Genomic DNA, 27,293 nt, shown 5'->3' with positions numbered 1-27,293 from the left:
GCGCGCCGGGGCCGCCACCGACGAGTAGCGCTGCGGGGCCGGACTACATTTCCCAGCGAGCCTCACACCGGGCAGGCAGATCCCGCGAGAGCTGGCGGGGCTCGCTCCGGGACTCCATTTCCCGCGATCCCTCGCGCGCCGGAAGCGGCGGCGCGGCGGTTCCGCGGCGGAGGCCCAGGGCGGCGGCGGGAGGCGGCGGCGGGACGCGCTCCCGGGGGCAGCCATGGACGTGACCGGGCCCGAGACTGACTGGCGCAGCACCAACTTCCGCCAGAAGCTCGTCAGCCAGATGTGAGTGACAGCCGCGGGCCCGCTGCTGGGTAGGCCGCGCGCGGGCCTCGGCTCCTGCCGGCCCCGGGGCCGCCCGCGGGGCCGCGTCCCGCCCGTGTCCCGCCCGTGCCCGCTCCTCTGCAGGGCTTTCCGGCCCTCCCCTGCCTGCCTGGGCTCCCGCTTCCCGCTGTTTCCTCTCCTAAGGGAGGGCCGGTGTTTCCTCTCCTGAGGGGTCTCGTTGCCAGGATTTGCCCAGACCCTGTGCGGGGGTAACCGGGGCTGGTGTTTGACTTAATTTTTCCGATCTTCCTTGTCTTTCGCTTTCCCTTTCTCCAGCAAGACCGATTTCCTGCCCTGCTTGACGCCATCTGGTTTAGGGCTGTGATTTTGCCGGTGTCCATGATATTGTGAAATTTGGCATATTCAGCCCTATGAAAATCACTGTTAAGGGCTTGTGTCTGACTTTTTTAGGCAAATATGAAATAAAATGCTGATGGTTTAATGTGAAGTTCAGCTTGTTGCCTTTTCAGTTTTCCTGTGTGAAACAATTGCTTTTCTTGAATTACTTTGCTGCTCTGCAGGCTTTTTCTGGTTTTGGAAGGCTCTTCTACGCTGTGCAGGGTGGTGAGCACAGAAGTGAAAGCTCTGTTCATTCTTTCTAAAATAACGTTGGAGTGCCCATTCACGTGTGCTTGGAAAGCTTGATATTCCCTTGTTGATTTTAACAATCATACCTAAAACTGGACTGGTTTTTTATGACATGTATGAGTAATGTGAGTGTTTGTGGGTTTACTACAATTAGGGTGCTGTTCCAGAATTAAACTGTTGCAGTATTCCTTGGAGAAGCATGATGGTGTTTGTGTGTCAGAGCCACACAGACTTCCTTGGTGCTCACAATGGATGTTTCACTTTCTAAACTTTCTGTAAAGTCATTAATCTTGTTAGATTAATCCCTTCCTCTCCTGTTCTCCTGCTTTGTCAAAACAAGCAAACAAGAGTGCCCTTGAATGCTGTGTTGCTTGGAGGAAATAAACGTGAGTAAGCACATGCAAACCTAACACAATCAAACGCTGAGTTTGTATTTGCCCTGCAAACTGTCATGTGTTTTCTCTAAGCAGCAAACAATGCTCAAAAATGTTTCAAGGGAAGTGTACAACAAGGGATTAAAAAAATTACTACTATTGACCAAAAAATCTTTAAGGTTAATGCCAAATGAAGAGGTGACAGTAATGGTAAACTTTTAATACATGCCCTCTATTTATTTTCTTTTACACAAGTGCACAGATGTCTCTGTATGATTTCTGTGCTTTTTATTACAGATGTAGTGACAGTCTTTTTTTGTCACTTCCAGTTTTACAGGGTGGATCAGATATTTGTATTCATGGCTTTGTTTAAAAAGCAAGCAAAACTGTTACTGGGATGACTGGGATGAGTTGTTACAGTGACTGCAGCAGACTTTTTAAAGCAATTATTGTGGGTTTGATATCCAAAACCAGCCTGGCCTGGCTCCGTGTGGCACTTGGAATTAGATGAAACTAGCCAGAAGTAGAGTTTGTTGAATGAGAAATAAATGCAATTTATTTGCTAAAAAAACTGGAGCTCTCTATGCAACAAGTTCCTATTTCTTTCCAGAAGCTCCCAGCTTTGTCATTAGAGGCTGACATAGTAGGTGGGAGATGGAGGTAATTAAATATCTGGTGAATCACCTGGAAGTTTTTATAATCTGTGGGAAGGCTGTTCTGAGCAGTTAGGGAAATGCAGTCTTAAATGTTTGTGTATCTTCCACTTCATCCTGCAACCAAGAGGTGATACTTGTCGAGGTAAATGTTAACACTTGGCCTTGAGCATTAAGAGCACGAAACCATTCCCACAACTCATTTTGAGTGCCTCTTTAGAGCTGCTGGGTGTAGGTGTCTCCATTTGTTGTGTTTCCACACTTGGGTTTTCATTACAACACAGAATTGAAGTTTTCTGGGCTTTGTCTTTCGGGAGCGATGTTGTGTGAGTGACCATTTCCGTGTGGGCAGGGGGTATCCTGAGGAAAGTCAGTGCTCCATGTGCATGCTTTGCATGTGGTCATTTGGGAGAATTGTGCTTTGGATGTCCCGACTCCAGTCCGAGGTGCTGTGGGACTGCAGGCCTGAGCAGAACTTCCATACTGGAGCAAGACTCAGGAAGCCTGAGCTCCAATGACTGAGGCTGAGGAGCAGCTTTGGCTTCTCCCAGGGTGTTCCAGGAGTCAGCAGTGATGTAGGAGTGTGGATAAATACTTTTGCTTGCAGGGCACCACTTTATTCTGGCCCTTACATAGCTCCAGTACATACACTGGTGCCTTGGGAGTCTCCCTTCTAAAGGCCTTTCCTTAGCATGGTTTTACATGTTGGTATTGCCTGAAGGACAGGTCTGATCTGGGCTGTAAACTCAGCCTGTGGCTGTGTCTGGTTCCTGCCCTGAGCTGCTTGGAGGCTGTGTGAGAAGGGAATTGTGCTGAGATGTAGCTCAGCTGCTGTGATGGTCCCTGACTTTGGGAGGTGCTGGCCCTGATCTCCTTGTCCTGGTGTTTCACTGCAACAGCTGATTCACACAGTCACGGTGTGGACTGGGCAGGGAGCTGGGGCAGTTTGGAAGAACATGTTCTGCAAGAATTTTCTGTTAGACCAGCTAGCCTGAGTGAGAGGTTGCACATATTTGGGCTGGAAAGAAGCTTCTTGAGAGTGGAGGGGGAATTCCAGAAGCTGGTGCTGGTGCTGAATGCTGCTTCTTGTGAAACCACAACTCTGAGTGCTCTGCATGAAATCAGAAAGGCAGATTTTTAGTGCACATCTACACGTTTACTGATGATACATTTACAGAGTGCTTACAAGGCAGATGGAGGTTGAATTTTTGGTACCATCTAGTTCCCAAAGTTTTGTAGAGTTGGGTGCTCTGCAAGGAATGTGCTCTGTGCTAAAGCTATGACTCTTTTAGCTGACTGCCCTAGTCTTTTACTGTAACTATTTTTATGTCAGTTGCAGTTAAATATGTGAACAAGGAACAAATTGTGTGTTCTTGTTTCTTCCCAGTCTAAACGTTTATTGGAATGTTAACAGATAGGATGTGGAGAGCTTGGAGTGGCATTTTCAGTGATGCAGATGTAGTCACAGTAATGCATCTTTCAAGTTCTATAATGTCAAGTGGGAATGATCCATATAAAAGCAGATAATTTCTTTGCTGTGGATTTTTTTCAAGTTCCTGATACCATATTGATTACTGTCTCTATCACATCCCCTAAGTGCTACTTACATGTTACTTTCTTTACTTGCCTCTGTGCAATCTTTGTCTTCTCTTTTTGTCTGCTCGGTTTTCAGTGCTCTCAACAAGAAAGGCATTGTCAGTGTACTGGGACTGGAAAGTTAAGGAGGATTCAGAGTAGCGTGGATTTAGAGACAGCCTTTCCAAAAAGGAAAGTGTGAAAAAAAAGGAGAATTGGATATAGCTTCTTCCCCCACAGCAGAGCTCCTTTATGAGCAGTTCACTTCAAGGCTTGTTTGCCCATGGAGGAATAGTTACTCTGCATTATGTTCAGTTTCTGCTTGAGTTTAAGTAAGCTTCATATATAAGCAGCATTGCTTTGGTGGCTGCCAGACCCCACAAACAGCTTCCCACGAGAGGCTTCCAGCAGGTCCAGTGTTCCTCTGTTCTGTGTTGAAGACTGCAGCAGTTCAGCTGTGAGCTGCTGGTTTGTAGGTAAGGGTGTGAGTTGTGGCAGCCTAAGCTCCTGCACTTTGAGGCTGTAGCATCTGCTCTTCTCTTCTGAGACTGTCATTGAGTTAATTCAGAAAGCTGAACCCGTTTGCTTCTTGTGCAAGCACCATTCCTGCTGCATGGGAGGTCATAGAAATTCCAGGGAAATAAACCAGTAGTGTCTCTTCAGAGTGGCTGAAACCTCCAGGGTTCACTGCCCTGATGTGCATTCAGTGTAGGGTAGCTGCTCGTGCAAGGCAGTCACCAAGAAATAACTTTCTGATATGTTAATTATGAAGTGAAAGTATTTCCTGATCACTTGTTTGTGGAATTTAGACTGTAACTGCCAGGCTGCTTTAAAAAAGAACAGGTTTTGCAGGGAAGTTTCTGAGAATGACAGTGCCTAGAGGATTGGAACAGGGCTTCACCTGGCTGAACCCCTTGTTTTAGGATGTCTTTCTTTGCATGTTCCATAGTTGAATTGGTTGCTGCTCTTTGATGTACTGAGAATGCCCCTTCTTTTCCACTCATGTCCCCTCTCACCCTGCCCATGGCTGCACCTCTGCCCTCCTCTGTCCCTAACCCATGCTCCCACTCATTGTCCTCACTCTGTGCCTTTGGGCAGCCTATTGTTTTATTCTTCCACCTTATGTTTAGAGAATTCTTTTGGAAAATCCTGATGTTAGGAATTTCAATCTCATTGTTTGCCAAACGTGGATTACATTAATCCTGTCATTCAGTTTTTCTCAAATAAGTCCTGGTATTTTGTCAAAATAATACATCAGGCAGTAAAATAATGACTTGTTTAGCAGTTGGTCTTGAATTTCTGCAAAGAATATTTGTGTTGCCTTTTAGAAATTAGTTGGCTTTTTTCTCCATTATTTGAAGAAACTTTATAGGGTGGCAGTTTTAAGTAATATGTGGTGGTGATTTGGTTTTTTGGGGTTTTTTTTTTGAGTTTTTTTTGTTTGTTTGTTTGTGGTTTTTTTGGTTTTTTTTGGTTGTTTTTTTTTTTTTTTGTGGTGGATATTCGGGTTTTTTGTTTTCTTTTAATCTATAAAATGAGAGGGGAGTAAAAAGCTGTTTCACAGACCTTTCTAACTACAGGAAGTATTTGTAATACCCTCAGTTAAAATCCAGCCTTGTTTTTTTTCCTCTTTTTTTTTTTCAGTGATGAAGCCATGAGGAAAGCTGGTGTTGCCCATAACAAATCTAGCAAAGATATGGAGAGCCATGTGTTTATGAAGGCCAAAACAAGGGTAAATCTCTATTTGCTTCCAGAAGTTATTTGGTGTCAAAAGAAGTTTGTAATGAATTGCAGAAATAGCAAAGCCAGTGCACTTAAGAATACAGATTAATTTGAAATTTTGATTTATATGTGCTGCTTCTTTTACCTTGAGGGGAAGTGAGGAGTTCTGCATCCAAGAGATGCATCAAACTGGCCTTAGTGCAAGGCAGCTTTGCTGGTGCTGCAGTGTTTCATGCACATATGGAACCACACTTTTCTTACCTGAATGTCTGTGTGCAGTGAATTGCATGGAATTTCCTTTATCTACAGTGTAGCACCATTCCAGTTTGGTGGTCAGAAAAACTTAGGATATCAATGAAAAGGCTCTGTCAGGAGTAACCCCAAGGGAAGAGCTGTGGTCTCTGTGAAAGTCTGGCTGTAATGTACAGTTCTGCACTCTTATCAAATCATAAACTTCATTCCTGGAGCTGTGTTATGAGAAATGGATACTGTTGCTGCTCCAAATGAGCCATGTTTGAAATAGAACCTGTCTTGGTGAAAATGTTACAATGCTGATGTCACAAATCTGCGGGCACCCTTGGCATCCTCCCTGCTGGGTTGTTTCATGGGCAGGAAGGCTTGTCTCAGCCCTCTGCAACTTCCTACAAATCATGAAGCACACTAAGAAAATGTTTCAAGGAATATTTGTCTTTTCACTTCTGACATTTCTGTCATGTTAGTCTTCCAAGTTACTAATTTACTTGTGTTTGTAATACGAATTTAGCTTTAAAAATAGTTACTGTAGTACAAATGTGGCATAATTCAAGGACTTAAATAATTCAGTGTGCCAAGTAAGCAGGTGCTGTCCTTATGAAAATGGAATTATAGTGGATAAGAAGTGGAAAATGTGTGTTGGTTTATAACATTTGCATTTTGTGGTCCTGTTAGTGGGGCTGTCAGGGAGGTTCTTTCCTGTGAATTTTGTGGTTTCTTGGCGTTCTTGTACCATCAACCCCAATGACGTATTAGTGAAAATATTCCTGGTTCATAAACAGGCTGTTCTTGGAAGTGAACTGCTCTGAAAAGCCCACACACATTGTAGAGTAAAATCCAGTATGTTGAGGAAGAATACTGAAGAACCAGAAAGTAATGGTTATTATGTTTTCATTTCTTTTGCTAAAATACTCATTTTTCACCTCTAGGAGGAGTATCTTTCTCTTGTGGCCAGGCTTATTATCCATTTCCGAGATATTCGTAAGTAATTTTTTAGTTTTGGTTTTATTTTCTTCTCAGTTGTGGTTTCTCGTAGAATCATCATAAAAGAAAAAAAAAAAAAGTACATTTTAGGGCTTCTGTGTGTGATTCTGCATGTCATTCTTAAAAAGTTGCTTTAAAAATCTTCCTCTAGTATGCATGCCTAATTTATAAATACTATTTCTTTTACACATCATCTATAATTGAAAAGTATTTGAGAAATTATTTTAACTTGCTACTTTTCCTCCTTCCTAATTTTTTCTGTATCTTTGCTTTCCTTCCATTTTTATATAGCATTCTGATTACCAAATTGGCTTAGGTTAATGTATTTTATTAGAGCTAGAGTAGTGTGTTTTTAAAATTTATTTTTAAAACTATGATGTGAATATATTTCTTGCAGAGAGTATATCCAGAAGGTCAATGTGACAATATTAACAAAGATGATTAATCATTTTTTCTTTACAGACAATAAGAAATCTCAAGCCTCAGTCAGTGGTAAGAGTTCCTTTTTTGTTGTTGTTTTCTTCCTTCCCTGTACTCTCCTTTTCTAAATAGAGCAGCTTAGACATCAGGGCTGTGGTTATTAAGAATAAAGCATCTGTGTATTCCCTAGCTGGGATATTAAATGGTGCTGGAGTAAAGGAAGGGAAGCTCGACAGTCTTGGAGTTGTTCAGTGATGAGGGTGACAGGCTTGGCCAGTGCTTTATGTGTAACACACCAGACTTATTTGTTCCCCTGTTTGTACTTTTGTCAGCTCACAGCAATAAGGTTCATGAAAGCACGAGACTGACTGAAAATAATCTCCTGGTGAGCAGCCCAGGTTCCTGTCTGTTGGCTGCTGTGGCTCCCCAGGTGTTGCACCAGAGGCAGAAATACTTGTGGGGCCATTTGGTGAGCTTAGATCTGATCCTGGCTTCTGCCTCTGTGCTAATTCTCACTGCAGTGGATGTTGGGGACTTAGTATGGTCCTGTGGTTTTATCCTCTCTAGGGCAAATATGCAGTCTGTGATTGATTAACATGCAGTCTGGCCTGCTGGAAATTATTTTAGAAGTACTCCTAAGAAAGAGGTGGTGTGTGTTCTGTACCTGGTTAATATTGCTTCTGCAGCCTGTGTTGTGTTTTGACCTCTTGAAGTGTCTTTTTCTCTTTAACTTCACTTTTCTGTGTGCCCAGGATTCAGATTGTGAAAACTGTCTTGAAAGGCATTAAATTAATTCAGTGCATAGTAACAGTGATGTTAGAGGGGGAACTGTATACCAATGTACATCCTCTGGTCTGAGCATTGCTTCTCTGACTTGAGGAGGAAGGTCCACAGTGGGACTCTCTTGGTTTTTGAGGTTAAAAGCTTTATATCCTCATGGAGTTTTGTTGGCAGCTTGTTTTGACTTGTGTATAAAATTGGAGATGGCTAATAAGTTCCTTTTCTCTGATGTATTTAAAATCTGTGTGGAGCACTTTAAATCATCTCTTTCTCTCTTTACAGTGAGGCAGAGATGTGCCAGAAGCCTCACAGGCAGGGCAGTGAATCTGAGTTTGTCAGGGTATTGGATGTAGTCATGGCCTGAAGTTGCCAGATCAGAGGGTGGATGATGCAGAGCAGGGGGTTCTGGAAAAGCAGTTGCACGGCTGGCTGCGTATCAGCGTCTGTTTTCTTTGCAGATCCGATGAATGCCCTGCAGAATCTGACTGGGGGTCCCGCAGCAGGGGCGCCTGGCATGGGCATGGCTTCCCGAGCTCAGGGGGCACCAATGAGTGGCATGACAGGCCTTGGTCCAATGGCACAGCAGATGAGTCTCCCAGGGCAGCAGCAGCCTCCTGGAACCTCAGCAATGGCCCCTCATGGGATGCCTGGTGTCTCTACAGCTACTCAGCAGAGTAAGTGTTCTGTTTGCTTCAACTGCCGAAGTTGTTAGATCAGCTTTTCAGTAATAAGGCCTTTCCCCAGGGAAAAGGTGCTGAAGAGATGTCATACTTGTGGCTAAATCAGCCAAGTGAACTGGGGAAAGAACTGATTTCAAGTACTGCTACCTAATTGGATAAATGTCTTCCTTAGTATGGCCAACACAGTGTAGCTGTTGTATGAGCAAATTCTTCTTTCACCATGTCAGCTTCAGAACACTGTTTTGGTACAGTTTACCTATGTTTTCCATGGTACAGTATTTCCTGCTGGTGACCTCAGTGCACATTTCTTCCTGCACATTTTCACTCTCTTTACTTACTCTCAGTGGAAGAGGAGTGAATTACAAGTTGGTAGTACAAAGTGTAATTAATTCTGCTGTTAATGTGCCCCATCCATTTGGGGAAGCAAAAGTATATACTGCTAAGGAAGGACATTAATTAATCTCACATTATTCGGGTATCATGTTTTAAATACAGTCTATCTTCTCTTCAGCCCAGCTTCAGCTTCAGCAGATAGCTCAGCAGCAACAACAGCAGCAGCAGCAATTCCAGCAGCAGCAGGTGGCCCTGCAGCAGCAGCAGCAGTTCCAGGCCCAGCAGTCAGCCATGCAGCAGCAGTTCCAGGTGCAGCAGCAGCAGGCAGCGGCCGCTGCGGTGGCGCAGCAGCAGCAGCAGCAACAGCAGCAGTTGCAGGCTGTCCAGCAGCAGCAGCAGCAGCACATGCTGAAACTGCAGATGCAGCAGCAGCAAAACCAGCAGCAGGTGATGACAAACAGCTACAATGGAAAATGTGATCAGTGTGCTGCTTTGAAAGCAAACCAGTGGGAGATCCCAAGTCAGAACTACAATTTAATGGGAAAATTAAAATAAATTGCAGTTGTTCAAAACCACTGCCAGAGTCAGAGCAGGCCCTGGCAGCCTGTGGGTCAGGGTGTGGCAGCAGTGCCATTCCATGGGGGCTCAGCCCTCCTGCAGTGCCAGCTGTGCTTCTGCTGGAGCAGGATCCTGGACAAGGCTGGAGTTTTCCTCTGAAGCTCCAGGGCTGCTGGAGATGGGCCTGGGCTTCCTCTGGGAATGCAGTGGGGCAGAAAGCTGCTCCTCTGGGAATGCAGTGGGGCAGAAAGCTGCTCCTCTGGGAATGCAGTGGGGCAGAAAGCTGCTCCTCTGGGAATGCAGTGGGGCAGAAAGCTGCTCCTCTGGGAATGCAGTGGGGCAGAAAGCTGCTCCTCTGGGAATGCAGTGGGGCAGAAAGCTGCTCCTCTGGGAATGCAGTGGGCAAAGGCTGCTGTGCTGTTCCAAGGTCAGATTGGATCCAGGCAGGAATGCTTGGCTCCTCCCCTGGGCAGAGCCTCTCCCCATGGGCTGATGGAATTTTCTCAGCCATGCAGGGACACTCAGTGGCCATGAACAGCAGAGATCTCCTGGAGGGAGGATGGGCAGTGGGAGAGATAAAGAGCACTGCCCTACCTGGTTTTAACAGATGGTAATAGAATACATAGGTTTTGTTACATCTTGCATTGTAACCTATGACAATCAGTTCCTTGTCAGGTGAGGCTTGGCTTGTGTGGAAGTATCAGCTCTGCCTGTTACTAACCCATTTCCACTTCAGGGTAGGGCTTCAGGTTAGATTGGCAAGTTAATTGACAGCAGTATATTACATGCTAGAGGAAAGGCTTTACAGATGTTTTGTTGCTTTCTTTTGTCATAGCAATGGGGAATTAAAATTGTCTCTATATAAATGTCAGAATAGTCTTTCATTCTGATAGAAATTGGGAAAGAATAGCCCTTGAATTTCTTTAGCAATAGTGGCTGTTTTGTCATTGTGGGATTAATGTGTTGCCACTTTAGAAATGTGTGTATGTATACAGACATATATATATGTAAAAATATAATATCTTTAGGTACAAAAACAAGGTGGGAAACTTCAGCTGTCATAGTTTTTGGTGCAGTTTTTGGTAAGGGGTGATTACTGTATCTGTATCTGAGCCCATTTGTACAGGAGAAGCTGATGGACTTTACCTTTGATTTTAAAAGTTATAGGAAAGCTTGTTATGTGGAAATACAGGCTATTTAACCATTTAAGGTTGAGATATATGAGGGATGAGTGGATAAAAAGGTTAGGCTCTCCCTTTGGGCTTAAAACACCAATCTGAGGTATCAGGATTCTGTTTACTTTTGGTTTATGCTATAAAAGTAATCTGCTGTTGCATTGCTGGAAGCTTTAACATCCTGGCTTTTCCTGCTTTTCAGATGCAGCAGCAACAGCAGCAGCAGCAACTGCAGCGGATTGCTCAAATGCAGCAGCTGCAGGCAGCACAGGTCATGCAGGCGCAGCAGCAGCAGCAACAGCAGCAGCAGCAACAGCAGCAGCAGATACCACAACAACAGATACAGCAGCAGCCACCTCAACAAGTCATGCAACAGCAGATGCAACAGATGCAGCAGCAACAACAGCAGCAACAGCAGCAGCAGCAGCAACAACAACAGGTCGCTCAGGCACAACAGTCTCAACTTCCACCACAGTCCCAGCCTCAGCCCCAGCCCATGGTATCTCAACCTCAGGCAATCTCAGGACAAATTCCCAGTCAGGTTATGCCTGTCACTCTCACACCACAGCAGTTAAAAGCTATGCAGGTAAGGGCTAGTGACCAGCTGATTGTTGATTTGTTATGTCCACCTAGAGAAATAAAACATATCTGACTTTTGCTAATAATCAAGTAGGAAAACCATAACTTTTTAAGAGCTCTGCAGTTAGTAAGTTATGAGTACAGGGTGTTTAAAGGTTTATATCTGGGCCTGCCAGTAGAGAACAGTTTTGTACTTAAGAGTTCTGGAAATCTGTGAAAACCATTGATGCAGCTGATATTTAAAAAATAATACCTTGTATCATTCTTGAATGGACAAGTGAAAAAAAGAAAAAGAAGCACAGTCTGGTTAAAGAAAAATTACCTCCATGCAGTTTGCTTTTCTAGAACATGAGCAAGTGCTTTGAAGTGTTCTAGACTGCAGCCAGTGTTAGCTCTCTGCCATGCTGGCTGTGCTTCTGCTGCCATGTTGGGAGGTTTTGGTCACAGTTTAATGTGCTGGTTGTTCCTGCCTTGAAGAGAAGGTGGGCAAGACAATAGTTCTACTCTGCTGAATCTCTTGCTGGGTCATCCTCTTAATGGTGCGGCTTTTTGAAGCGTTAGAGTCATTTTTGTCTGGGCTGCATTGGTTACTGTTGAGCCAAAGCTCAGACCTGTTTTTCTTTGGGCCTTACTGGGGAGGAGTGTCAGCCACACTTCAGAAATGGATGAGTTGATACCTCCACTTTGTGCTCCTACCAGCTGAGCTAGGAGTAGTTAAATGTCATAATTGTCACACTGACAGATGTAATGAATTTCTAAACATTTGAAATGCTGGTCATTGGTAGGCTTGCCAAAAATTTAAGTACTATTATTTTTATATATAAGACCTGATAGTAGAGGTAAGAAGTGCAAGAAGCTGTTGAATTGGGTGTACAGTCTGTGGGAAAACTATTCTAAATGTTTTAAACATGGGAACTTGTTTTCACAAAAAACATTTTAGTTGGTGAGGCTGGTCTTGTCTCCATACCCCTTTTAATGAGCATAGTCAATGCTGTTGAAACAGGAGTGTCATACCCTACTCAGGTATGGGTGTTTACTTTGGGTTTTGTTCTCCTGCTCTAGGTAAGAGCTCAGCTGGTCCAGCAGCAGCAGGCAGCAGCAGCAGCAGTGCAAGCAGCTCAGGCCCAGGCTGCTCAGATGGGAGCTTCAGGGCAGGTAAGGGCCCAGGGGCCAGGTCACAGGTCACAGGCCTGTGGCAAGTGCATGCTAGAGATGAGCATGGAGTTGGGTTTCTGGTGGTTCCTGGTGAGGGTCTGACATTGGTCATCCCCTGTATAAAGGGGATATGGTCTTCTCTGCTGTTTCTCCTTTGCCTGGAGTCAGAGGCAGGATTTCATTGCCAACCTCTCTGTGCATGCTCTCTGTCCCAAGGAGGTACGAGTGTTGCCTGTACTGACACAGGAATGCACATGAGTAAGATGGTCTCCTGTGGGCACACTACAAGTCTGACTGTTGGTACCTGGAGTTTATCACCTCTTCTTTCATTAAACTCTCCTAGGTGACTGCTTTGTTGTGTAAACTGATTTCTGTACTGTGAATCTTTGCCTGCTATCTTTAATCACATGTGATTTACCTTCCATCTTCATGTATTGACTATAAACAAATAGTATAGATGATGAAAACTCTCTGCACTCCCCTTTCAGTCCTTTCATCTTTCATTCTTCTTCTGAGTGAAATGGGCAGTAGATCTAGATGCTCTTGTTCTGGATGTGAATTGTGAAGAACAAATGGCGTGTGTCACAAGTGCAGAGTTACATTAGAAAAAGAAAAGTGCTGGGTGAAAGCTTGTTGTCTGACATGGTTGTTCTTATCCTGCAATATACCTGCAGCCCCAGTGGTTGTTTCTTGATGTGTGTCTGGTATGAAGGAGACATGGGGAAAAAAATGGGGAATGGCTTGAGCTGAACCTCTTATCCCATTTTCCACAAGAATATGAAAGTCTTTTGTGGCTTACCTGTGTAGTGTTTCATATTGAGGCATTTTACAGACATGGGTAAGTACAAATATCACCACTCTGTAGATGAATAGAGAGGCAGACACATAAAATGAAGCTGACTAGGACTAATGGCAGAATTCTTTTTGTATACCCAGACATTCCATGTTTTTCAAGCACCATTTTCCACTCAGTGCACAAGTAATTTTATAGATTCAGTAAGAAGCTTTTTATGTGGACTGTGATAGCAATTGCTTCTCCAATGTGCACGTCCCAGACTTGTATCAGGGATAGTGTCTTGTACCATGGTAGCTCTCAGCTGGCCTCATCCTTGTTGGTGTGGCCAAGTTCTGCTTCTGAATGGCTCCTTTGGCTTGTGTCCATGTAACACAGGATGTAAAAGCTGGGCAGTGGTAAGTACAGTTGGGACAGTGCTGGCAGCAATGCAGAATTCTCTTCCTACAGTTGAAATGTGAATTAAAACTTGTTTATTTCTTAAATAATTTCCAGGTGGGAGCTGCAGGGACTTAGGCTGACTGGAAGGAGACACTGACTTCTTTTCTTGTTACTAACTTTAGTGGTGCTCTTTTCAACTCTGAAGCAGATGGATTGTGTTTATGTAGAGTCAACTTAATTCTTGCCCCTTTAGTGACTTCATGTGCCAGTGGCTTAACAGCACAGTGCATTTGAAAAGCTTTGGGTGATAACATGGTTGACAGCCAGTTTTGTATTGCAGCTTTATCCAGTCCTGTGTGGGGATTGCTCTTTATCTAGCACATGTGGAGTTTGGAATAGTCCACACACGGGCTTTACTCCACTGATGTTCATGCCAGTGCAAGATAAGTCTACTAAAATTCACCTACCACTATGAAGTCCAATAACTAAGTGGGTTTCTTGTACTTGTCTAAATATTTTCTGTATATAATAGGTTTAAGATTGTGGCTGTATATAATATTACAATGCAGCTTCAGTGTTGAAAGTGTGTAAGGATTTTCTTTACTTTATAAGAAGTCTCTTTTAAGACTAGATTTTTGCTTTCTATTTAGTACATTTTTCAGTAACATCAGCATTTTTAATAAATCTGCCTTGATTTCTTTATTTGGTTCAGGGAGGCTTTTTTATAAACAAACCCTACCCTAATCTTTGCTTGTTACATTTAAACTTAGTCTTTAAGGGCTTTTAAACTGGGACTTTTGCTTGCTATGTCTGCATTTTTCCTTTTCCATAAAGTTTCTGTAAATCCTTCCTACATAAAAGGAAAAGCAGTCCCGGCTTTAAACATGGATTCATGTGAGAAGTTCTGCTCTGAAGTTATACAGACACCACACAGGTCAATGTTACCCTGCTCCAGTCCTTGTGAGCATGTAACTCACAGGGAAGCTCACAGCAGTAGTGTCCCAGCAGCCAGAGACCTACACAAAATGCTTGCAGCACCAAGGACAAAGAGCAGTAATCAACTGCAGTTAAGTATGAGTAAAGTTAAGTCACTGTTCTGGTGCAGTTCCTTCAGGTGCTCAGAATGCAGAGTGGCTGGTCCTGACTGAAAATCTGAGCTGCCTTCAGTGCAGTGGCAGTGTATGTACATGTGCTCACCAGAAGCTGTGTATTTATGGAATGCTGGATGTTTGGATGTTAGGTAAAAGAAAGTTACAGGTTCTGGATTCTATTTGTTCTATTCCACTTCATTTTTTACAAATAATGGGGTTTGTAGTTTACTTTGGAGGGAGATCTTCTTGCTCTCTGATTTATCTCAATTTACAGGGTCTGGAATTTTACCTCATAAGAATCAATTTCACTTGTGGAGGAAGATATGTGTTCGGTTAAAATCTTCCTCAAAAGTACTTAAACATTTCTGGTTGTCTTCTTATTTTATGATAAGAGTAACTCCTTTATGGACATATTGCTTTGGAACCCCCTTTCCTGACTCCTTTATCAAAGGATCATGGGTTTTGTAAATATAAATGAGCTGCAGAATGGGGGAAAATAGATTGCTTTTGTTAAGAGAGTGGAAATGATGTCATATATATATATTTTTCCTTTCCAAAGCACACATTTAAAAAAATACAAAAAACCCTAACCCAAAATTGTAAGCTTGAGCACTTGTTTGACCAACCACAATACTACAAACACCTGAAAGCCTTTGAATTGGAGTTTGTCATGCTGGTGTTCAGTGGTTTGCCAGACACTTAACCTGTGGATATTCTTCTAATTTCCTTTGCCTCAGTGGAAGTAATCTAAATCTTCACATTTTGGTGGTGTGGCTTCAGAAACATGGCCAAGATGGGACATGTGGGTCACCATAACATGCCTGGGATTCCACAGCTCCAGAGATCTGTGTGCATTCACGAGGCTCTAAGATGGGGTGATTGTGCCTGAAAGGATATTCCCCTCCCACCCCAGCAATTTCCCCCTTTTTTTTTGGTTTTGTTAGGGTTATGTTGCTTCACCAGCTCTCATGTTGATACTGTAGCTCTTCACTGCACTCCGTAGCATCCACCTGTGCTCTGTGGCAGTGCTGGGTTGTTGTGTTTGCTCTGGCAGCTGCTGCATGCTGTGTGTGCACGTGTGCATGTGTGTGTGATGTCTGAGGCACTCCCCTTTGTTCCCCTTTTGAAATCCTGTCTCTGACCATCCCTCTTTGCCTGGATGGAAAGGGACTGCATTGCTCTGATGTTGTGAACTAACAGCTGTGCTGAATTTGACACTATTTTCTTTATCAGTTATTGCTTTCCTTTTTCAGTCTTGCTATGTTGTATTTAATTTTATTTATTTTTAACAATTGTAAGCACATGCATTCTTTGACTTTCTAGAGATGTGTTGCTGGCTGCTTCAGTCCATTTACATAAACACCCGGCAGGAGTGCCCCAAACCATTTACAGGAAGGAGATTACATCATCTCTTAGGTTAGTTAGGATTGTGTAGGTTCCTTGGTAACACGTAAGCCAGGAAAAAAAGGTAGCCCAGAGAACTTTACTGTAGATCTTTGAGGTCCCAAACAGAAGCTCTTTTACTGATAAGTAAATCCACCAAAGTTACCTGAATATTACCTCAAATATATGCTGTATTGTAAATTCTCAGTATGTGGGGTAATATCAAATTTTAAGTAGCAGAGGGCTATACAGATATAAAAAATTTAAATCTCTGTAGCACATGCAGGCTGATGGTTCTGAAAGGTACTTTTAGACACTGCAGAGCAGCATAGTCCTAATATTGTTTTAAAATAAGAATTGATTCTAATGCTAACCGTTATCATTCACCCTAAATGATTGTACTTTAGAGTGTGCTCACTCCATACAGCTGGAGAATCAAAAAGCTTGAGGAAGATCATGGACTCAGAAAAATTTAGCACACCTTAGTTAGTAGTAGCGGAATAGGTATTTGTCCAAATGATGGTAATTAAAAAAGTATACTTGACTTATTGTGTGGGTTATAAAAGGAAGGAAATAGAGTTTTGAAACCTGGAAGTCCTTTTTGTTGTCTTTGGCGTTGTTATACTGGCATAGGTTAGGCTGGTGTGAAGTTTGCTCACTGTGGAGCAGTGCACTGACAGCTGCTGTTGAACTGTGTGACAATGTCCTGTAACAGAGGGGCATGGCCAGCACTGCTGAACCCTTGGAGTCCACAGTGGGGGAAGCACATCAGAAACCTGTGGCATTATAGAGCTTCTTAGATGGAGCGCTCCTGACAGCAATCTTGGAGTACTTATTTCCAAGAATTTCAGAACTTCAAGATTTTAGGAAAGGCCCTTCATGGAAATGACAGGATAGTCAACCCTTGACCCACAAATCTGAGGCTGTATGAGCTCTGTCAGGATACCAGGAGTTGATGAGGTGCTCTCTGAAAATGGATAGGAGGATAAAAAGGAGTTGGTTTTCCAAGCCAGCAGGTTAGGTTAGCCTTTAGAGAAAAGCTCACTAACCTTCCCTTCATGCTCCCCCTCCCCAGTTCCTGGAGGCTGCATGTGCTTCTCATCCTGCCAGTGCACTGCATTTCTTGTTTTGCGATTACTTTTGTCTGTTGTCCCTCTGTCCTCAAAGATGATCACCGCACCCATGGCCCGAGGTGGGATGCAAATCAGACCACGGTTCCCGCCCACCAGCGCGGTGCCTGCTACACCACCGAGCTCCATGCCCTTGGGCGGACAGCAAATGCCACAGGTATTTACTGGGTCACAGCACATTGTGTCAGCAACTGTGCAAAGCTTCACTGCCTGCTGCTGCCTTTCCAGCGAGGGGACTGTTCACTCGTGCATCAGACAATGAACTTGCTGCTGTTACTCAGGGTGTTGGTGTGTTTAGGTTGTGATTTTTATGGATCCTTATTCATTTTAAGTAATAGGTTTTCTTGGGATATCAAATAAAGCATTTTTAAAGTGGGAGAGATCTTTATTTTAACATTTGAAACTTTGCCGTGTTCAGAATTGATTCAAGACTCAGATTAAAGGTCCACACTCCATGAGTGTGCATTTCTGAGTGTTGCAAGTCAGCACTGCAGTGTACCTGGCTGAGTTGTGTCCAGGACCTTGCTTGGCATATGTTCATGCTCTGTATAGGTGCTTCTCGTGCTGTTAGTAAACTTGGCTCATTCCAGTTTGAGCAACTTCTTGGCATGGTGTCAGGGACTCAGAAAAATTTGAGCTGTTCTTTTCTTTCATGGCTGTGTAGGAGGAATTGCTGCCAGAAAGATTCCACTTGTACCTGCATCAGAGAAGATCCTGTGCAGGCAGGCTGGCAGCTCCTATCCAGCTCTTGCTGGAAAATGCATGAGGTCAGAGCACTTCATTTCTTCTCAGGAGTTTGCAAAGGTAGTGACAGTGACCAGAAAGATTCTGCAGTCCTAGGCAAACACATCTGTTGTCATTTCTGGTTGAAGATGGATGGTCATTCCAATCCAGGACAGTGTGTATCTGTTAACTGACACAAAGCCCAGCATAGCTGTGGAGTCAGAGGAGAATTTACTTTGTGCTTTGGTCACTAGCAGTTAATATTGACTGAGATAATCATCTCCCATTTGAAATATCCACAATATTTGAGGCTTTCCCATGGATATTTAAGTATTAGTTGGGCTTCTGTTTCATAGTTCACTCATAGCAAAAGGCTTCTAGTTCAAGCATTCAGTGCCGTAGGGTGATCTTTGAGCACTGCCATTGTTACTGAGGAGCTGTGACTTCTGACACCACTGAGCTGCTCATCAGGAAGTGCTCTCAGGAGCATGCCAGGGATTGTGAAAGTGGTGGAGAGGCTGAACAACAACTGGGCAAAGCAGCAGAATAAGAAGAGACGTTTTTCATGAGCAATGATTGTAGTGAAAATGGCTCTGAAGCAGGTGCTGGGATGAGTGAGTGAGTCATGGTTTACTGGTGGCTGGAAGCAGGTTTTGAAGGCAGTCTGACCTTGCCAGATAATTGACAGCTCTGGACCAGCATGAATCTCTAGTATTGTCTGCCAGAACACTTTGTTCAGGTTCTAGGTAGATTAGAAATTAGAAATGTTGTCCTTTACGTCTCTTAATTTTACAAAATGCTAAACTGCTGGGTATAACTTCCTGGTCATCAGAGCCCTTGCAGGTGTTCACAGTAGGAGTGAAGGGCTGCAGCAGATTTGTGGTTATTACTCACTCATTTAAGAGCATGTCTTCTCCTTGACTGTAGTGTCAAAATCCATTTAGGTGTGGTGATAGGTAGTTCAGGGTGTATTTTCTCTTTAGAAAAGAATCCTGGTGTTGCACTGAAGAATGCTTTTCAACAGAAGGACCAGATATGATATCAATGCCTTGTGGCTATTTATTTTTATCCCATAAGACAAAACAGTCTGGCCTTTTTTATCACAATGCTCATTAGATTCTCCAGTGAGTTTATTTGTTTGGTTGGGGTTTTTTGCTTCTTACAGTCTTTTCAAACAAAACAAAAAATTACTGATATGAGGTTTTATTCCACAATCACCTGGTGTTTTGATTTGCAAGAGAGTTGGAGCTGAGAGCCCTTACCAGACTAATCTCCTGAGTGCTGTTCTGTGCCTGAGACTCAGCAAAATGAAGATAGAACTCATAGCTGGGTTTATCTTCCAGGACAGTGTGCTCTGAACACTGACAATAGCTTTGGTTTAGTGGATGTAAATGCAAACTTTAGCATGCAAGCCTAAGTACTTTTTGGGCAAGACTTCAGAAAATTAGAGTATGTGTCATGATGAGGTCACTGAAGAGTCACAGAGCAAATTCATGCTCAGTGGGCTGTTGTAGCTGTCCATGGACATGCTTTTATGTGCAGAAATTCATATCCTTCAGTGAAAAAATATCTACTTGGATTTCCTTGTGTCTGTTGAAGATGCAGGGTGTGCAAATGATCAGTAACCATGGCTTAACTCTGGAGCTGAATGAATTTAATGCAATTAAAGCTCTGGAGGAGGGGGGGTTTTGTCTTTTGGGTTCATAGCTATTTTTGTAGTGTGTTTGTTTTTCTTTATTTTTTAAGCCTTCTTTTTACTCAGAGTCAGCTGCAAAGAGCATTCCCCTAGAAGTTGAAATTTCATTAAGTTGTTAGAATCTTAATCTTTATCCTACAAACAATGTAGAAATCTGAAATCATCTTTAAACCTGTTCTGAAATGATGTAACAAATGAACTGCTGTCGAAGAAAACTGAGGCAGTAAGTTCAGAACTGCACACTTCTGAATGCATGGTTCTGAAAATGTCATCATTTTGCTTACTATGAGGCATTGGCCTTTGCTGCCCTGAAATGAAGGTGGCAGAGAGCAAACCTGAAAAGGAGGAAATCTGTTTGCCTGTGCCAGTATTTGGATGAGGAGGGGTAGTGCAAAAGAATTCAGTTCATCCAGTGCTTATGTGCACAGTAAATGCTGCATATCCTTTTCTTCACTCTTCTGCAGCACTTGTAAATAATTGTAAATAATATCCTTGGTGCTCAATTACACACAGAAACTTAAATCTGGCAGGAAACCTAATGAAATCTTTCTCCTTCCTTCCCAAAACAGAAGGATTTCAGTGTTTAGAAGTCCTTTTTTGTAACCAACTTGAGACAGTTAACAGGGGCCTGATTTTCAGGAAGTGATGGACCACTCCAAGTGGTGTTAGTCTGACTTGATGAAAAATGGGTGCAGTGCCATATGGGTAAGTTCTAAATCACTTGCTGTCTAACAGCACATTAAATAGACTTGTGAAGGATCAGGGAATGCTCTTTGCAGTGTCCATCCTAGCTTCCTTCCAAACATGGTGTCTGCAGGAGGCAAACTGTGCTTTTCAATCTCAGAAATGCTTTCCCAGCTGTTGAGGAGAGACATGCTGTTAAAGAATCCACCTCCTTTGGAAAACAGAAGCCTAGTAGTTGTTGATTATGGAGAAAAGGAAGATATTTATCATTTCAGCCTCACTTGTTCCATATATTAACTTTGTGTGAGAGGGGTTATTGAAGACTGAGAAAAAATCATAGTATCTCAGGCTGCTTTTGGTTTTGAACTATTCTGTAATGGGTGATAAACTAGTATCTTCAAGATTAGTAGTTTTGCACTGAACTGGGGGATTGTTTGTACCTTTTTGGGGGGGAATATGACCTTTTGCATAGCTGCAGTGTGATGTACCAAGCAGAGCATTTCCTGTTTTAGTCAGTGTGTCCATGCAAAAGTAGAGAATGCAATACTTTTCAGTGTGCTAGATATCATGTCCTCTGCACACAGTTGGATTATTTAGATGGATATTTAACAAGAGATTGAAGTGCAACACCAATTTGCAGTGCCTGTGACGTGCCTGGGACTTGTGGATTTCTGGAACCTTTGCTTAAAAATGGTTTAGACTGAGGGAAAGAGTTGTTAATTCAAAGATGCTAATCAGTGACTTACAGAATGGACACATGGGTTAATGAGCCACAGTTTGTTACCTCTGCAGGCTAATTCCATTTATCTTTGTATGTACTTATTTACAGCCTCAAGTCACAAGAACTCTCTGCATGTGCCTTAAAAAAATGTGATCACTCAATATCTGCATTACTATCCCATGCCTCTGCCATTGCACAGGTTTTCTTGTTTGGTTTTAAGTGATTAAGAGGAAAATTGTGTATTAGAACAAATGTGAGAAGTTGCTCAAATTTTAGTGTTCATCTGGCTCTGGCACTGTAGAGTATACAGAATAATGGTGCTGTTCTTACTTGCCTTTTTGTCCTTTAGGCACACCTCATCATTCTCCAAAGGTCAGAAAGCTACTTCATTTTTTTTCCACCCAGCTGTTCAGTTTGGAGTTTCTATCTCCACCCAAATTTTCAGAACTCAATATTTAAACAAGATGTTGGTGATTTGGCTTACCTAATTTTTTTCTTCCTTCTTCCTAAAGAAAACCAGTTGAGAAGCTGCAGCTGAGTCTGACAGACCTTTGAAGACTGTAATTAAAATGTCTAAATAAGGAGGGGGGTTTGACTCTTAATTATCAAGTGGGAAATGTCTTTTCTTCCTGTTCTTCTTTAGTTCTAATAAAGTACAGGTTTTTCACGTGGCACTTCCGACATTTTAATTGCAACATGATGGTTTGGGCAGTGAAAAATAATTATTATGCAATTAATTCAAGCTATGTGCAGTTTTAATGGTCATTTCTACTGAAGTTGATAAGATTTACTGCCCTGAGAGCTTCAAGAGTGATACAAGTGGGAGTGTCCTTACGGGGGAGAAAGGAAACTAATGCTTTCATTTCTTGTAGGCCTGAGGATACATTTCTCTCCACAGGTAAAGCCTTTTAGTTAGGTTCCCATGCTCTGCTCCCTTTTGTTGTTGTTGATGGTATCTTTCCCCACATCCCAGGTCAGCCAGAACAATATCACCATGATGTCATCCCCATCTCCTGTCCAGCAGGCTCAGACACCCCAGTCCATGCCTCCACCACCGCAGCCCCAGCCGTCTCCTCAGCCAGGCCAGCCAACTTCTCAGCCAAACTCAAATGTCAGGTGAGCCCCACTGCAACTTCTGAGCACTTCTGTTAATGCCCTAAGCGTGAGGTTCTCAGAAACATTCAGTAGCCTTACTCTGTTTCCATTGAAGTGAATGAATTTTAATACCAGCTCCACTGGGAGCACAGGTGAGACTGTGTTGAGTTCACTCTAAAAAGTCACATTTTACATAAAGAATCTGTGTATCAAATCTCACCAGGGCAGAACTACAGACTGCCATGATGATGCTTACTAAAATCATACCTGCTTACAGGCTGATGATCCTGCCTTGTCAGATTCTGGCAGGTCTAATTTTATGCTTGTTTTTCAGCTCTGGCCCTGCTCCATCACCCAGCAGCTTTCTCCCCAGTCCATCTCCACAACCATCACAGAGCCCAGCAGCTGCACGAACACCTCAGAACTTTAGTGTCCCATCCCCAGGTCCTTTAAACACTCCAGGTAAATGATCTGAGAGCTCTACTGCACACCATGGGTTGGGCTGTGTTTTGGTAACTGTAATAATTCCTGGGAAACCTGTTATTTTTGGCACAGTGTAAACTTGTAAGAGCTCTGTGTAGCAGCTGGCATTGCAGGTAGCGAACATGTTACATACACCACATAACACAACTGCTTGGATTCCCAAATCAAAATCCACTGAAACCTCTTTTCTCATCACTGAACTATCTAATGGGTTTTTCTAACTTCCCCAGTCTTTGTGAAAAAGAATGATACTTAATTTAACGGAGCAAGTTTATAGAGGCATAATGATTCCTTAGTTCCGACAGGAAGGAACCCTTAGTGACACTGTGCAGTTGTAAAAGACATAACCAGGTAATCCCAGGCAGCAGGCTGCTTTGCTCCAGAACACCTTCCCATGTGTACTCTGGCACTTGGCACTTCCCTCCCAGACAGAAAAAGCAGTTTGTGATACTATGAATGGAGGTCACATACTGGCTCCTTCTCATACCGCTGTTGTGCGCTTTGCAGATAGGAAAGGACCCACTTAACAAAAACTCCTGTGAATTTTTTGTGTTTGTTTCATTTTTAAAGCATCAGAGCGAAGCCAAAACAAAGACCTAGAAAATGGGTATGTGGAACTTTGCAGAAAAACTTGTATTAAGTGGGAATTGGTGTTCTGCCCATAGAACCATGTTATTTCCATACAAAAACTAGAGGTCGGGCAAGAACTTAAACTGTGGAGGGTATCCAGTTATGGATTTGACACAAGCTACACTGAGAGTGTCACATTTCAGATCAAGGTTCTGAAATGTAAGAATAATGTTCTGCAGTATCTTTTATCTCCTTGTGACATGCAGTCTTCCTTTTTGCCAGGAAATCCAAATTCTGTCATGAGTCCAGCCAGTTCTGGTCAGTCAGAGGAGCAACAGTATCTGGAAAAACTCAAACAACTATCAAAATACATTGAGCCACTCCGGAGGATGATCAATAAAATAGACAAAAATGAAGGTGAGGTTTCCTGTATTTGGCCATGCATTTATCTGTGTCAGCCCCCTTATCTGCTGAAAAAAAAGCAATACTTTGTCTTTTGTGGTGACTTCTCTTCCAGGGATTAAAAATGTCAGAGCTGTTCTTTCTTGCTTCTAACTAAAGACTTTAGTGTGAGGAATGGGCAAAATCCTTATCCTTAAATTATCTTTCTTTTCTTTTCTTTTCTTTTCTTTTCTTTTCTTTTCTTTTCTTTTCTTTTCTTTTCTTTTCTTTTCTTTTCTTTTCTTTTCTTTTCTTTTCTTTTCTTTTCTTTTCTTTTCTTTTCTTTTCTTTTCTTTTCTTTTCTTTTCTTTTCTTTTCTTTTCTTCTTTCTTCCTTCCTTTCTTCCTTTCTTATTTTTTTATTTCTGATGGTTTTGAAACATGTAGAGTTCATGCTTTGGATATACTTAGGATTAGATGAAAGATCTTTAATCCTCACTACTTTCTTTAGTATTGGCTCATGTTTTCATTTTTGACAGTGTGCTGTATTTCTGTCTGCAAGAATGGAAGCTTTTCTTGTAGTCAGTGCTTGTGTTTCTGATACTGTTTCAGATAGGAAGAAGGACCTGAGTAAAATGAAGAGTCTCTTGGATATCCTGACTGACCCTTCAAAACGGTAACTTTTCCTGTCAGTTTTCCCAGCTATTCCAGAAATCTGCTGTTAGCCCCCAGCCCTGTTGCCACTGAGGCTGTGTCTGGGGCTCAGACAGCAGAAACACTTCAGCTGAGGTGCCTCTTTGGTGGGTGATGTGGATGAAATTTCTCCTCTTCCTCAGGTGCCCCCTGAAGACACTGCAGAAATGTGAAATTGCTCTGGAGAAGCTGAAAAATGATATGGCTGTGGTATGTAATGCTTTGGGCCAGCAGAGTAAGCAGCTCATTCCAAAAGGTCTTAAGGCGGGATCATTTTTACAGTTTTTATTACTCATGCTGTTAAAACTTCAAGTAAGGTTGGACAAACTAAGAAAACAGGAAAAAATGGGCAAGCACTTACTGCATGTAAGTCACCTGTGTATGACGTACATGAAATGTAAGAAATTCAGTTAAGAATTTCAATTTCTTGTGCTCTGTGCCAAGACTTAAATAATTCTTTTTTACGAAGGACAACCTTCCTAAACCAAAACTGAGTATGTTTTTTTTTTTTTATTCCTCCCTTAATGTTACTATGTACAATTTTGAGAATCATTTGCATTTCATGCCTTGGAATTTTACTGCTGTAAAAATTTTTCAGACTCAACAGTAGATATTTCTATTTCTGGTGACGATTAAAGGAGAAGGGGCTTCTGTTGTGTTTCAGCCTACTCCACCACCTCCCCCAGTGCCCCCTACCAAGCAGCAGTACTTGTGTCAGCCCCTCTTGGACGCTGTTCTGGCCAACATCCGCTCCCCAGTCTTCAACCATTCCCTGTACCGCACGTTCATGCCGGCGATGACGGCGATCCACGGGCAGCCCATCACGTAGGTACCACGGGCTGCTGCCTGCCCAGAGTGCTCCTCGAGTGAGCAAAAATGCCTCTGCAGAAATCACTAAAACAACAGATGGGTTTATGGATGGGGGTGACCTGTACCTTTTTGTTTTTCACGTGTGAAATACTTAACAAGTCCTTTTGTGGGCTGTGTTTTAGGGCCCCCATTGCTTCCCCTCGGAAGAGGAAATACGAAGAGGATGAAAGACAGACCATCCCAAATGTCCTACAAGGAGAAGTTGCAAGATTAAATCCTAAATTCCTGGTGAACCTGGACCCTTCACACTGCAGTAACAATGGCACAGTTCATCTCATATGCAAGCTAGGTAAGAAGAAAGGGGGGAGATGTGCAGTCTGGTTCCTCCTTGGGGTTCACAGGCTAGAAATCAAACTCAAATATGCACTAAAAGTCTCCTGTCTGGCAAGAAACGCTCTGTTCTGATGGAAGTGTGTTTGCCTTTTAGATGACAAGAATCTTCCAAATGTCCCACCACTCCAGCTCAGTGTTCCAGCAGACTATCCAGATCAGAGCCCTCTGTGGATAAAGAACCCCAGACAGTATGGTATGACATTCGTTGGGCATGTGCTTGTGGCAGTAGTGGGGAAGTGTGAACACCTAATGTTGCTCTTTTAGTTTAGTGTTTTTAATATGATTTTTATGACAACTTCCTTTATCTGCTATCTCTTTTTTCTCCAGCAGCCAATCCCTTTTTGCAGTCAGTGTATAGATACATGACTTCAAAACTATTGCAACTCCCAGACAAGCATTCAGTCACAGCTCTCTTGAACACCTGGGCACAAAGCATTCGTCAGGCCTGTCTCTCTGCTGCATAACAGCTCACCTCTGCATCATGAAGCCACAAAGAAACTCTCAACAGCTGGCCTCTTCCACATGCCACTGGAAAACCACAGTCTGGGGAGGTTACTTCAGAAGAAAGAAGCCTAATGTTGTTTTGTTTCTAGGTTGTCAGGTTCAGTAGAGAACCTGATGTTAGACTTAGCTTTCATGCTTTCTATCTTCTGCCTCTGTGGACTTTTGCCAGCATTTTCAGATATACAAAATGTGTATATATGGTTCTCAAGATTGTATTTAGGATGAGTTTTTATTGTCTTCTTAGAGAAGAAATTATTTGTGGACTTCCATCAGGGAGTCTGGTATAAGAGGGGGTAGGGAAAAATGTCCTAATTTGCTTCAAAATCTGCTCAGTGCCAGTATTTCTTTCACACTGTATGTTTTGTGACCTGATACTGCCCCAGAAATAAATGAGCTGCAACTCAAATGTGCTTGCAAACTTGCCAGTAGGTGCAGGAAATCTTTTTGACTATTAGCTTTGCCCAGAAATGGGATAAATTGCATCCTTTTAAGGAAGGCATCCCTCAAATATGTGAGATAAATCTGCATAATTGTACTTGGGGGTGGGAATGTGGAACCAAACAGAGCAAAAAAGGTTTCATTTTATAAAACCTTTTATAGCTTATTTGAAATGCAACTTTGTATAAATGGTTTTTGGTTAGCATGGACCACGTTTCTCACTCCAACAGAGTAAGGGTGATGAGAAAGAAGAGATACTGATGTGAACACTGACTTCCTCTATAAATTCAGTAAATGTGTACACAAAGATGGGGGGGGAACCAACAGTATAAAGGCCAAGTGACACAAATCAGTCCAGCAGGTTTGTAGCTACATTTCTTCTTTTCAGAGTCTTTGTGAGGCACCTGGCTTCCAGTGGGAGTTAATGCAGTGCACTGAAAATGTTTCTATACTACATCAGTTTGTTTAAACAAAAAAGGCAAAAAGCAACATCTCAGGAGTAGAACTGACAACTAATCCATCGTGCCTTCAACAGTGATGGGCACTCAAGTCAGTCATCAAGCTGCCTTAGTGTTGGCACTTTGAGTGAAAACATTTAGCACAAGTAACTAATTTAATGCATTTTTCATATTTCCCCATGTGTCTAATTTGCTTCTTTTTAAGTTCCTGGTGCAGGAGAATTTCAAATATCAGATGTTCCAATTATATCCTGCCCCATCTCTCTCTGTATTGTGCAGCAAACCTTAAAGAGTAGCTGGGCTCTCTTACAGTAGTGTCAAGAAATTGCTGTGACCTCTGTAAATCCATGTGGTATCATCAGTTTTAGGATGTTTTTAAATGTGGGTACTTAGTAAGCACTGACTGAGGCAGCAGAATGCTGTCAGTATTTTGTACACGAGCTAATGCATTATCTGTTTGTTTCTACTGTAATAAATTTATTATTATTCCTGTGTTGGATGCTAACATTGTACTGCTCTTCCCTGTTAGCACACCATGGGATGAAGGCTGCTGTGTTCTGTGGTAAGTGAAAACTCACAGGCTTTGAAGGTTAGGGGACAAAATATAAATGGCTCTGTGTCTCATGCACCACATCCTTCCTGTCCTCAGTGAACTGGAAGAACTGGTCAAGAGGTTAGTGATGGGATCCACCTGTGGCATGAGTGCAGT

At 42.7% G+C, this 27,293-nt stretch overlaps 1 protein-coding gene across 3 annotated transcripts; it reads left to right on the top strand.

The window, feature by feature from the left end:
• The first annotated feature begins 2 nt into the window (after positions 1-2).
• On the top strand, positions 3-27,078 carry MED15 (mediator complex subunit 15). 3 transcript variants are annotated; one of them, XM_053993428.1, is made up of 18 exons: positions 3-291; positions 5,165-5,252; positions 6,424-6,475; positions 6,941-6,970; positions 8,137-8,352; positions 8,870-9,138; positions 10,627-11,010; positions 12,066-12,158; positions 16,974-17,093; positions 21,734-21,876; positions 22,190-22,317; positions 23,191-23,325; positions 23,901-23,964; positions 24,125-24,191; positions 24,646-24,806; positions 24,974-25,140; positions 25,279-25,377; positions 25,515-27,078. In XM_053993428.1, exons 1-18 carry the CDS (start codon positions 224-226, stop codon positions 25,646-25,648), a joined length of 2,418 nt encoding a protein of 805 aa, XP_053849403.1. In that variant the 5' UTR covers positions 3-223; the 3' UTR covers positions 25,649-27,078. The 3 variants fall into 3 exon arrangements, with proteins under 3 accessions (XP_053849403.1, XP_053849402.1, XP_053849404.1); XM_053993427.1 differs by having other exon boundaries at positions 9-291; positions 25,512-27,078; XM_053993429.1 differs by lacking the exon at positions 16,974-17,093 and having other exon boundaries at positions 15-291; positions 25,512-27,078.
• The last annotated feature ends 215 nt before the right edge of the window (positions 27,079-27,293 follow it).

Source organism: Vidua macroura, chromosome 18 (assembly GCF_024509145.1).
Source record: "Vidua macroura isolate BioBank_ID:100142 chromosome 18, ASM2450914v1, whole genome shotgun sequence".
In the NCBI taxonomy this organism is placed as follows: domain Eukaryota; kingdom Metazoa; phylum Chordata; class Aves; order Passeriformes; family Viduidae; genus Vidua; species Vidua macroura.
This window is presented reverse-complemented; position numbering and strand designations above follow the sequence as displayed.

Excerpts from the sequence above, each read along its gene's own strand:
- MED15 (XM_053993427.1), top strand. The coding sequence starts at position 224 with ATGGACGTGACCGGGCCCGAGACTGACTGGCGCAGCACCAACTTCCGC. Across the intron at positions 292-5,164 it reads CAGAAGCTCGTCAGCCAGAT|TGATGAAGCCATGAGGAAAG; the intron begins GTGAGTGACAGC and ends TTTTTTTTTCAG. Across the intron at positions 22,318-23,190 it reads AGGTCCTTTAAACACTCCAG|GAAATCCAAATTCTGTCATG; the intron begins GTAAATGATCTG and ends CCTTTTTGCCAG.